At 37.4% G+C, this 12,925-nt stretch overlaps 1 protein-coding gene across 6 annotated transcripts in view; it reads left to right on the top strand.

Annotated features, from left to right (window-relative positions):
• LOC147499229 (homogentisate phytyltransferase 1, chloroplastic-like) overlaps positions 1-12,925 on the top strand; it is a 45,802-nt gene that overhangs the window by 26,192 nt on the left and 6,685 nt on the right. For 3 of the 6 annotated variants that reach the window (XM_086561032.1, XM_086561034.1, XM_086561033.1), the window contains exons 9-12: positions 5,297-5,368; positions 5,519-5,614; positions 5,708-5,812; positions 6,132-6,228. In XM_086561032.1, the coding sequence (XP_086417158.1) occupies positions 5,297-5,368; positions 5,519-5,614; positions 5,708-5,812; positions 6,132-6,212 (354 nt within the window). In that variant the 3' untranslated portion in view covers positions 6,213-6,228. Of the gene's footprint in view, positions 1-5,296; positions 5,369-5,518; positions 5,615-5,707; positions 5,813-6,131; positions 6,406-9,623; positions 11,749-12,925 lie in introns of those variants that run through there. The other 3 variants (XM_086561035.1, XM_086561031.1, XM_086561036.1) reach the window with 3 other exon arrangements.

Raw genomic sequence — 12,925 nt, 5'->3', positions numbered from 1 at the left:
AATGTCTGCCTGTGGAATGAGTCGTTGGTAATGGAACATATTGGATCAAAACACAAGATAGGCAGACATTACCACGTCCTTGGAATACCTTCTTGTTAAAGAAATTTTATCAATAAAAAGTGCATTTGTGTGAGTTCCTACTCTGAACACTATACACATAGTTTATGTTTGCATCACTGCACATCAGTTTCTCCAGAAGATCAACCATACACATATAGCTCGCTCTCCAAGAGCTCAAACGTTCTATGCTCCAAACACTAATGTGAACTAAAATGCTCGCCAAAAGCTCAAACGTTCTACACTACAAACGCTTATGTGAACTAAAACGATCTCCAAGAGCTCAAACATTCTACGCTCCAAACGCTTATGTGAACTAAAACACTTTCCAAGAGCTCAAACGTTCTACGCTACAAACGCTTATGTGAACTAAAACGCTCTCCAAGAGCTCAAATGTTCTACGCTCCAAACACTTATGTGAACTAAAATGCTTTCCAGAGCTCAAACGTTCCCCATAACAACACGCTCACTCGAGCTCACAGGCTACATAGCCTTAACATTTCTTACTAGTTGAGCTCAACGCTTAGGGCTACATAGCCTTAACATTTCGTACTAGTTGAAACCTACAATGCTAGGAGCAACTCAGTGAAGAGCGCTCTCTAAGAGCAACACGCTCGCTCACTCGAGCTCACAGGCTACATAGCCTTAACATTTCTTACTAGTTGAAACCTACAACGCTAGGAGCAACTCAATGGAGAATGCTCTCTAAGAGCAACACGCTCTCGAGCTCACATGCTACATAGCCTTAACATTTATTACTAGTTGGAAACCTAGAATGCTAGGAGCAACTCAGTGGAGAATGCTCTCTAAGAGCAACTCACTCACTCGAACTCAACGGCTACATAGCCCAAACACCTCTCATTTCTTGGAAACCTACACTCCTAGGGTCAACCCCGTGTAGAACGTCCAACAAAAGCAACTCTGTGTAAAACACTCACGCTATCCCTAAGAGTTACGCTATAACACTCGTTCACTCGAGCCTAAAACTCTCTAAGAGCCATAATTTATTGATTTTGCAAAACAAACAACCTAAGCAAGACTCCAATGAAACAAACTTCAAAGCAAGAAAAGACAGTGAAAATGGGAGAGAAACTAACTTGGATACCCTAAAACCCTTTGCAAGTTCTGAAAAATGAAAGACAATAGCTCTCCAGTTCTCCAGATGCGGTTTTGTCCAAGATAAAACCTTTCAGTTCCCAACGCACGTCATGATTACGCTAAACTCTAGAGTGACACGTCCCTTTATGTAGCATCTTTTCAAATTCCAAAAAATGAGGCGGTTGCTATTTCTACTCACAGACTTCTCGCATCCTCACATGGGCTAAACACGTGCTATTGTTCTCTCTCAGCAGATCGCTCCATCGTACAAAGCGACCTACTGAGATGGGGCTGTGTGAAGGAGTAATATTCACATCCAATGAATATCAAGCACATGTCCAGCATAAACATAACTACCAACCAACCTACGATCCTCGTCCTCATAGCTTGCTTCATAGTGACTCAACTAAGGCAATCGATCTGACTTACAAAGCGATCTCCAACTGACCTAAGGTATTCACCACACGAGCTCGCTTCATAGTGACTTGATACTCACAAACAACCTCACCTAGCAGCGACCTCCAAGACTCTTGCTCACCCCAACGGTCAATAACATATGTCTTAATTATCACTTTCAAGACCGCAGCTTCAGTCGCGCTCTTCATTAGAGCTCATAACTAGCCATCATGGTTTGTAAGTGAAATGAAGACCAGAATCTGACCTGATGCGTGAGAGCAGGAGGCTTGAGCGCCTTGCCTATATAAAGAGGATGAGGAACTACGTCTGACCTGATTCAAGTCTCCCCCGAGTAGAGAGAACTTGATATATAGGCAGTTCGTCCATACGAACCCGGTCAAATCTAATGAATACAATCCATTCCCCTTTGATCAGCCTACATTTGTAAGGTTTCCCCAAATACAACCTTTACACTTACTATCTAAGTGTCGACACGACTTACTATGAGCATGGATATTAAAAAAATGGCTACATATCCATACGCCTAAAGATCTCAAAGAAGTATCAAGAGACGAAAAAAGCTCCAAGTCAACCGCTACTACCTGTCGTATCCTTTGAGTATTATGTTCAGTGTGAAAGTGAGGCTTTTGAATGTGGGTGAGGAGGTAGGACGATGAAAATCCTTGGCGGTTAACTCCATTCGGGCATTCGTCAAACTATCAGAAGGGACAATTTACAACTGCTTTCGGTGCCATAGCTTGTGCGGACGCAGACTAGTTAAGGCATGGAAGTGATAAAACTAGAAAACGGTGGCAGTAGATGCTGCTAGTTGAAGACGGTGAGGAAAAAGCAAATACCGGTGGTTGATGGTGGTGGTGAAGTTTTCTTCTCCTGTCTCTGGTCTCCTCTCCCCTCTCTGATCTCCTCTCTCTCATATTGGTTGTAGATGGTAGAAGTAGTGATTAAAACTGGTGGCAGTGGACGGAAGAGTCATGACACGAGTTGTGCAGTGTAGAAGATAATGGTGGTGGTGTTGTTTAATCTTGGCTTAAAACCGAATTCCCAAAGACCGTATCGCACCGTACAAGATAACAAAGTAAACTAAAGCAATAAGAAAACAATCACACAGAACAAAGAGATTTTAAGTGGTTAAGTAATATGCTTAGTCCACTGGTAATAGATCCTGATTAGCAATATATGGTGAAGAAGAAGTTATTACAATCTCTCTGAACTATTCTCTGTCTTACCATATACCTATGGCTTGGGTTCATATTTATAGACACAGAAACGTAAGACACTTCTAATACAAAACTGACTCTGTTTCTAAAACCAAAATAGGAATCCGTGAGCTTTCCTATTCCAAATAGAACTCCTATTCTGAACAGAACTATGACTTACGAGCCATACATCAACAGGTGGGTGCTGCAAGGTCAGGTTTTTAGAGGATGTTAGTGGTGGTGGGTGGTGATGACGATGGGTGGTGGATGGTGGGGGTGCAGCACGAGCAGTGTGGCATGGTTGGGGTAGATGGTGGGGTTGTGGCAAAGTAGTTGTTTTTTTTTAATAGATTTGAGGTTATGGTAGACCTCGACCTGCATTAAAATCTGTAATAGATTGTTTCATTTTTGTCCTCAACAATAGTCATAAGAGTTGAGCTCAGAGGAGGTACAAAAAATTCTAATACATTTTCACTTGCTAAGGAAGCTAAGTGATCAGTAGCTCGATTCATTTCCCTATACACATGGGTGATCTTGAAACTAACAAACTGCATCAGTAGAACTCTAATCGCAGCTGTTAAGTTAGTACATTGCCATGGGGTCTTTCTTGGTTCTTCAGAATTCTTACTACTCGTAGAGAATCAGGAGCTATTTCCACCTTCAATATTTTCACCATATATCATACATCCTTGTAAGCCATTTAGTATAACTTTTAGTTCTTGAAAGAGAATTGATCTTAGACCTCCTGCTTCAATGTAAGCAAGTATCACGTCACCATTAGCATCTCGAATGGTTCCTCCATTGCCACATCTGTTCTCTGTCAGGGAGTCATCAGAATTGAGTTAGAATGTATTAAACATAAAAGAAAAGTACAAAAGGCTGTGTTTTAGGGTGAGCAACATGCTGCCCCCTAGTTCAAGCACAAACTCGATCAAACTACAACCATTTATAAGAATATATAAATGGTGTATTGTTTTTCAACAAAATCTAAGAAAAACTTCAAAAGGAGCTTCCCATTTTGTTAAATTCATCAAACTTTGATGTTGATTTCAGAAAATACGTACAACATATAATTTTATTACTAAAAGAAACATTGAATAGAACTTTCAAAATGTTTCAAGAGATCGTCTAATAAACCAAACGGCATGCTTCAGTGGACTGTTAAAAAAACCCCAAATGTGTTAAAGCTAATGTAGTGTTAAGTATCAAATAGTAGCTGGGCAATGTAGTGACATGTGGTCCAGGACAAAATCAAAGCAATAATTTAACTTAACCACATGACGGCATTTTGGACGTTAAGATTAAACTTTTTTTTTAAAGAAGTTATAGGGTTAAGGAGACCCAACCTATAATAATGAACCCTGTCATTAAAACAACCAGCTGCATCTTCTTCCACTATGGCTTTGCAAGCATTTATTCAGTGGAGGAATAAAATACATTACAATATCATCTTTTACATTTGATAATTTAGCTAACAGATCTGCTGCCCTATTAGTTTTGTTGAAACCATGGTGTATGCTGCAAGATATTAATATCTAATGTTTGAGCAGTACCAGGGGGGAGTAGAGCCCTTAGATATTTGTACCGCTAGCATAGAGTCCGGTGAAACCTCCACTTTGACACATCCAATCTTCAAGCATGCCTCAAGACCTGCATCAATAGCTCTCAGCTTTTAAAAGATCACTAAATTGTGGTGGTTGCTACCTGTGCAGGCCAAGAGAACCGCTTCCTCATGATCCCTAATGGCCCCTCCAAATCCCGCAGATGTAGAATTTAACGAGCCATCTGTATTGAGTTTAACAGTACCACTTTCAGGGTTGAACCACTTGCATTTTGTGATGCTTTGACTCCTAAAATCAGCATGGATTCCTAGATTGCTTAGAAGAACTCGATTCCTCATCACATCTGGGACTTCCTTGATCCGTCTTTGGATATAATCCTGCATATCTAGCATAACCTTCTTCTGAATCAACATAGAACTCATCGACTTGCCTTTGAACCTTCTAGAATTTCTTTCTATCCATAGTGCATAAACAGTTGCACACTAACACTTTTATAATCTCCTCATCAATTCAAAAGAGGTGTTCCTGCATATAGAGAAAATAGAATACGACTCTTGTGTGGAGTTCAACACCATATTATACCATACCCCAATTTTGTCTTTATACCTTACCACACCTTTTTAGAGAAAGGACAGTTGAGTAACAAATGCTTACAATTTTCATTAGCATGCCCACAAAGACAATAAGAGGAGTTGTTCAGTAATTTCTTCTTCACCATTCTGTCTTGAGTCAGTAAGTAACCCGAGAAAAGCTGCCAACATACAAATGAATGCTTCGGTACAACTAACTTACCCCAGACTAGCATGTACCATTTTACCTTGGCATAAATCTTTCTCAGAGCAATGTAGTCAGACCTAGCTGTGAAATTCTCTGAATGAGTTGGGGTCCAAACGATGAAACTCCTTTAAATCTAATGACATATGTAACCCAGTTTTTACTGTTTTTGTTCATGTCACCGTTCAACAGGATATACCAGACGTGGAAGGGGATACGAAATTTGGCTACAAGTCTTTTGCTGCACATCTAGGCCAGGAAAAGGTAAGTTCAATTTCTATTGCCCTCCATCAATGGTCGTAAAAGTATTGATCGAGTCATCGTGCAATGCCTTCCAATGTGCTAAGTCCATTCAGGTTATTGTTCCTTGGATTTTTGATATGAGCCTCATTGCGTTGGTACTCATTCAAGCAGGTATTCTGGTTTTGCATTAATGTGTTGTTGACGGCATATGGTACTGCAGTGGTGATAGGAGCTTTTTCACCTTACATATTTAACAAGCTTGTAATTGTATGTGACACACATCTCCAATTATTAATCAGCCTCAACTTCATGTGTGATTCCTAGTGCAAAATGTTTATCACAAATATTTGTTGGTTGTAGGTCCTTAGTCACTCTTTGCTTGGTTTCATGCTCTTGGTCCGTGCTCGATCTATTGATCTTACAAATAAAGATTCTGTATCATCAGCATATGCTTTTATAGGGCAAGTAAGTTAGTTGAAACTTGAAAGGTTTATTTCGTACTATAGCTAGAATAAACACATAACGGGCTAATGCAATTATTTCTTTTGGGCTATGCTACTAATGCTAGAGTTCCTAGGAGGTCACTAATTCACTATAGTCATTTATTCAACATGCATGTTTTGCAACATTAAACTTTGGAATAAATTTTAGCGGAACTCATAAAACAACAAGTTATATGTACAAATTATTGTGATATCTATAGCTTCTGAGAATTTGTGTTTCGTTTAGGATATAGATCGATATGATACTATACTAATAGTCCAGAGAATGTTTTCATGCATAGCTTTTCGTGGCGGAGTTCCTTCTAATTCCTTTTTGTTCATTGAGGAGCTGTGGATGGAGTAATCAGAGACTGAGAGACTGAAGCTCAAAGTACTTAGGTATGTTGATTGCAACTTACATGTACTTATGTGGCCAGAGTTAATACAAAGTCTGCGACTAGAACAATGAGACAATGAGACTTTCATTTCATTAAACCTTCACTACTATTACTAGGGGAAGTCTTTGACTTGGTTTTGATTGCATCACTTTATAGATTCTTCCTTGTTTATAGAGCATTACAATCTTGTGTAATGTGAAGTTCATTTAGTTGGTGTTAGTTCAAGCAATTGGTGATTTTAGACCTACCATTGTCAAAGTAGAGTTGTAGGAAATGTGGGTGGTACGTATATTCAATCTAAATATACACACCAGATGGTCTCCAATGGGGAAATTGGAACGGTGTCGTTGGTTAAAGTGACGTTTGAGATCAACATATGTTGAAACGAGACTAAAAATGGCATCCCGCCCTTTACATGATGCTGGTATTCTTATTCTACTGTTGTTATTTCTTTTGTCTAGTTGTTGTTGATGGGTCCGAGGGTGTTGCTGAGTCGACTCATTGGCGTTTTTTTTTTGGTGGTTGTTGTTCTTGCTGTTGGTTCAATTCCTACTTTAATTTGTGATTGGTTACGTACCTTATCTTGTTTGTCAAAAGGAATCAAATTTCTGGTTCTATTCCATCTTAACCTATTAATTGTTCACTAGGTGGTAATCCATTAACGGCTTCAGTTTAGCCCAATTGAACCGATTAAGGAAGTTGTCGGTAGCAAATAGTAATTTTTCTACTAAGGTTTCTTCATTTTTGTCGAGTTTTGATTCAGATGGTTTTAAAGCAAATAACATTCCATGTGGTCGCCCAATCAAGTTTTTGTCGAGTTGTTGTTGGGTTTTGCACTTTGGTGGTGGTTGTTTTACAGGGTCCAGTTGTATTGGTAAGGGAAGGTTTGGGATGGGAAAAAATGATGATAGTGTTTGGGCAGAAAGATTATTGAAGCATCATAAGCTTGTTTAAGTTTCATCGTTTAATAAATTAGGTTATTGGGGTTGTGACTTGTGAGTCGTCCATGTTTTAGTGAGTTGAGTTCTTCATGAAATTGGGGTTATTCTTCTTTCTTGGGTTGGGGTTCTTTTTCTTTGTTGGTCGCTACTCAAGTGTGTGCACTGTTCTAAAAATCGGTCTAGGCGGTGGCTTAGGCGGTCTTTAGGCGCTAGGCGGTGCCCAACCGACTCGCCTAGGCCCTAGTCGTTTAAAAAATCGGTGGACCGACTAGGGAGGTCTAGGCGGACCGATTAGGCGGGCTAGGAGGGTCTAGGAGGCCTCTAGGCGGTCCAGTCAAGTTTTTTTTAAATGATTAAATGTCGAAAAATAAAGGCCCGTGAAGGCTTAAGATTTGAATGAGTTTAAAAGACTTAAGTCTAATGTAAATTATATGCCACTATAACAAAGAGTATGTTTTTATATGAAGTCAATATTCCTCAACTATTACGCATTTTTGTAATAAGTATATTTGTTTGTGTTTATTTTTTGAGTTATGGTAAATGATTTTCTTCATTTCTTGTAGTATATGTGTGTATTCCTATATATATTAGGAAAAAAAACCACCTAGCGCCTAGCCCGTCTAGGCACTGCCTAAAAGGCTTAGGCGCTCTCCCACCGCCCGACTACCGCCTTGCATTTTTTAGAACACTGAGTGTGTGAGAGAGATGTTTGAGGCAGTGGTTGGATCTGGAAAGGTCCATATATTTTGGGCCGGACTATATCAAGATACGTAGAAGAACAATAACGAGCTTGGATTTGCTTTTTGTATAACGGGTCAAATGTCATTTTAAGTGGCGTCCGAAGTTTTTTTCATTCACACCTTTGGGTGTCACCCGAGTGTATTTGTAACCAAATCCATATAATCAAGCTTGACATATGCCAGATCACTTGAGCACCAGGTTTACAGAATGTACAATAAGTCAAAACAAATGGTAACATATATATGAAAAATACAAACAAAATGTCCAAAATCAAGCTCTATGATAATTCTTAAGAAATAAATGATTTCATTGTTGATCAATTATTAGTTCTTCTTACATTTATATACTACTCTTAGTTAGTTACAAAAGTTGTTGTATTAGAAAACAAGAATTAGTTATGGTGTGATTAGTTAGGTGTTGTCCTTGACTGTTAACTGCATTGACTGACTTTCAACATATATTTCCTTAATACCCCCCTTCAAGCTGAAGGGAGATTGTTTAATTGAAAGCTTGGATAGTAGCATCTGAAATCTCTGAGTAGACAACCCTTTTGTGAAGATATCTGCTAGTTGATCCTTAGTGCATAAATACTGGACATCTAGAAACTTTAAAATGACTAACTCTCTGACATAATGGTAATCAATTTCTACGTGCTTGGTCCTTGCATGAAAAACATGATTAATTCGCCAAGGATATTGCACTTATGTTGTCACAGTGTAGAAGAGGACTTCTGGGCAAAGAAATATGAAGATCTTTAAATAACTTGCAGAGCCAATAGATTTTTGCAGCAATATGAGCACGAGCTCTGTATTCTGTTTTTGTAGATGATCTGGCTATAATATGTTGCTTCTTTGCTAACCAAGAGATAGGATTTGATCCTAAGAACACAAAAAATCTAGTAATGCTTCTTTTGTCCACTGGACAACTTGCCTAGTCAGCATCTGTGAATGCATTTAAATGTAAAGAACCTTTTGTAAACAATAATCCATGAGTGATGGTACCTTTCAGATACCTTAATATCCTTGGATTATGCATAAGTTGACACACAAGATTTATAGCAAAAGAAATGTCAGGCCTAGTCCTAGTGAGGTATTGTAAGCCACCAACAAATAGACCTATCCAAGAGATATTCACCAGTATGAGCATCAAGTTTACAACTGTTAGAGATGGGAGTAGAACATGGCTTGGCATGAATCATGTTGGCTTTGCTGAGAAGATCATAGACATACTTGGTTTGAGAAAGAAATAATCCATGCATTTGATTGTCTTTTGACTTCAAGACCAAGAAAATAATGTATTGAACCAAGATCTTTCATAGCAAATAAAGAGCTGAGTTGAGAGATGATCTTTTTGTAAGCTGTAGGACAACTTCTTGTAATAAGAATGTCATCTACATATACTAGGACATAAGTTAGGGATTTTGAATCCTTAACTATGAAGAGAGAATGATCAACATCTGATGTAGTAAATCCAAAACTGAGTAGAGCTTGGCAGAGTTCCTCATACCAAGCTCTAGGAGCTTGTTTCAATCCATATAGTGATTTCAGAAGTTTACACACATGAGTAAGCTTTTGAGGATCTTCAAAACCTTTAGGCTGAGACATATACACTTCTTCTTTCAAATGGCCATGAATGAAGGCATTTGACACATCCAATTGTCTAATATCCCAGTTAAAATGCATTGCCAATGACAAAATTTTCTTGACGCTTGCAGGTTTTGCTATAGGACTAAATGTCTCTTTGTAATCTAAACCACTCTTCTGATGAAACCCCTTGGCTACTAACCTAGCCTTAAACTTATCTAGTGAACCCATCTTGCTTCTGTTTAAGCTTGAAAACCCTTTTTTTTTCCCACAATGTTAATTCTTGGTGAAATGGGAACTAAAATCCAGGTTCTAGTTTTGATATAAGGCATTGAATTCTTGTGCCATGGCTTCTCTCTAGTGTGGACCTTTGATGGCTTGAGAATAACATGTTGGAGTAATAGGTAAAGATGAAAGAGATGTATGAAGAGCATAAGAAATAGGATGTTTAGTTGATAAAAGAGATTTATGTTTAAAAATGCCATGCTTGGATCTTGTGGTCATTGAATGAGAAGGAGTGATTAGATTGTTTGAATTGATAGAAGTTGATACAGGAAAGGAACTTGTATTAGATGATACAATAATAAAAGAAGAATTAGTACAAATTACATCAGATAAGATGTTAGGTGGAGTACAGAAAGATGAAGTTATAAAGGTATCAATGGAAGCAAAAATGGATGATGTTTTAAAAGGAAACTCTTCCTCATTGAAGATGACATGCCTAGAAAGATAAATTCTCCCAGTTGTACTATCAAGACATTTGTAGCCTTTGTGTTGTAAGCTATACCTTATGAAAACACATGATTTAGATTGAAGCTATAATTTATTTGATGTATAAGGTCTTAACCAAGGGTAGCACCTACAACCAAAACTTTTGAGAGAAAGATATTGAGGTGGATTGTTGTATAGTTTTTGCCAAGGTGACAAATGAAGAAGAGATGAAGAGGGAAGTCTATTTATAAGATAAACTGAAGTTGAGAAAAGTTCTTCCCAATATTTAGTTGGAATATGAGACTGAGACAGTAAGGTTCTAAACATGTCTAAAATGTGTCTATGCTTTCTTTCCACTACAACACTTTGTTCGGGTGTATGTGGACAAGAAAATTGATGAACAATGCCATGATCTTTTAAGAAATTTTCAAATATAGTACTTGTGAACTCACCACCAACATCAGTTCTAATACATTTGAGTTTTACAGTAAAGGTGTTTTCAATAGCAGATTTGAAGATTTTAAATACTGAGAAAAAAAATCAGATTTCAAAGTAAGTGGAAAAATCCAACAATATTTGGAGAAGTCATCTACAATGCTTGCATAAAATCTCATTCCATTTATTGATAAAACTAGAGATGGACCCCATAAATCCATATGAAGTAATTGAAAAGAAGAAGTACTTTTACAAGATGAAAGCACAAAAGATAGTTTAGTACTTTTTCCTAAAGCACAATCTGAACAGAAGTGAGAGCTTGAAGAGCCTTGTATATCAAATGCTTTTAGCTTGAATGAGTTTATGTAAGACATTAGGAATAGGGTGGCCAAACCTGTTGTGCCAAGTTGTAGCTGAAGCTTTAGTGGAAATGAAGGCAGTTGAAGTAGGATGTTGAGGTTGATGATTGAGATGAATAGGATATAAACCATTTTCAGTTTGACCTTGGAAAAACATCTTCCCCGAGGCAATGACCTTAACATAAAAAACATTGGGAGCAAAAATTAGAACACAATGATTATCTGTAACAAAGTTGTTTACACTTAGAAGATTGTGTGTGATATAAGGTACATGAAGTATGTTTTGCATTTTAAACTGATGCTTGGAATGTAAAGGAGTTAATAAGGAGGAGCATGAGTGTTGTATAGACAAACCTTGTCCATTCCCAACAAGTATCTTGTCTGATCCTTTATAATTAGTATGCATGGATAGATTTGATAGGTATGAAGTGAGGTGATTGATGTAGAATAGTTGTGAATATCTTAAAGTTGTTGATGTGGTTCACCATAGATTGTTTAGAGTTTGAATGGTTGGGAGTTGAAGAAAGGAAGGTAAGATCTTTAGTTTAGGACTTGTTAATAGTTTATGAAGAACATTGAAAATCTTAAGTTGTTTAAATGATTGAAATAACACAAACTTGAAAGAAAAGGATTGAAATGATTGATTGAAAGAAATAACAACAAGAAAGAAGATTGATTGATTGAATAACAAAAGCAAATAACAAGATTGAAATGAAGAACAATAAAGTAAATGACTTGAATGAAAAAAAAACTATAAATTAAATCCTACATGACACTAGAATAAGTCTAGGTGTATTCTCTCTCCCTAACTTTTAGTTCTTATACCCATACTTTATGCAAATGACTAATTTACCATTCTCCATTACATTTGATACACCTCATCATTTACTTTATGCTTTTGCTTTTTGATTTCTTCTCGATCAAGATAGGTTTTAGAGAAAGCCATCTTTCGAGTTGAGGACATCTATCGATCTCTGGTCTTCTGAGTTGAGGACTTTGACTTTCAGCTCTTTGGTTATAAGTCCTTGACCTTTGACCTTGACTTTGACTTTGACTTTGACGTTTTTCAACACTTTTTCATAGCAGCTTCAGTCTTCATAATAAGTGTAATTAAGGCTCCTTTTGGTGCTAAGATGCAGCTTTTATGATAAGTGGTCTGAATTTCTCTGTAACCTGAAAAAGGCAATAAAAACTATGAGTTGTCTTTTCATTAAGCATAAGAAGGGTTCTAATGCAGTAATGTAAGGGTAATAAAATGCAAATTTTGGAGCTAATCACCACCCACAAATAGCATCTTGTTTGTCCTCAAGCAAGGATGAGAGAAAAAACTAAAATCATAAATGAGTGATTTATTATAAGTTATACTAATCTCGTTTTGCTAAATGTGATTACATTTACCATATACAACAAGGCCTTAAACCACTAGGAATTCCCTAGTGGACGAGCTTTAAGCCTCGTGAGATTTTTCTAGTGAAGGCACTTACAAACTTCTTCTATCCAGTACAAAGGGGTCTTGTTTCCTTATTTTTTCTCAAAAGTCTATACATCTCATTAGCGGGAAATAAGGACAAACTCCTTTAAACTTAAAATAACATATGTACATTAATTTAATCACCTAAAGATAAATGTGCAATACATGAGCAATGAAATGCAAAGCAGAGTCGTTTTCGAGACTTTTGGAGAGCGTCTTTATGGTGGGTTCTCACAGGGATGTGTTAAAACACAAACTCTCTGATATATTCACTCAAGTTTTGTTCTCTCAAGTACAGTGGGCACTTACATTCCTCACATACTCAAATGACGCCCAAAAAACTGGGGTCGATTGATCATGCTTGTCAGTTACTATCATACCATCCTATTCCTAATTGAGCTAGATGTCTTTTATTAGGAGTTACGGGGTTAGGGTGATGGTTTAGAAAGAAAAAAAA

Source organism: Coptis chinensis, chromosome 5, assembly GCF_015680905.1.
Source record: "Coptis chinensis isolate HL-2020 chromosome 5, ASM1568090v1, whole genome shotgun sequence".
Lineage (NCBI taxonomy): Eukaryota > Viridiplantae > Streptophyta > Magnoliopsida > Ranunculales > Ranunculaceae > Coptis > Coptis chinensis.
Note: the sequence above shows the minus strand (reverse complement) of the source record. Positions and strands in the feature narration are given on the sequence as shown.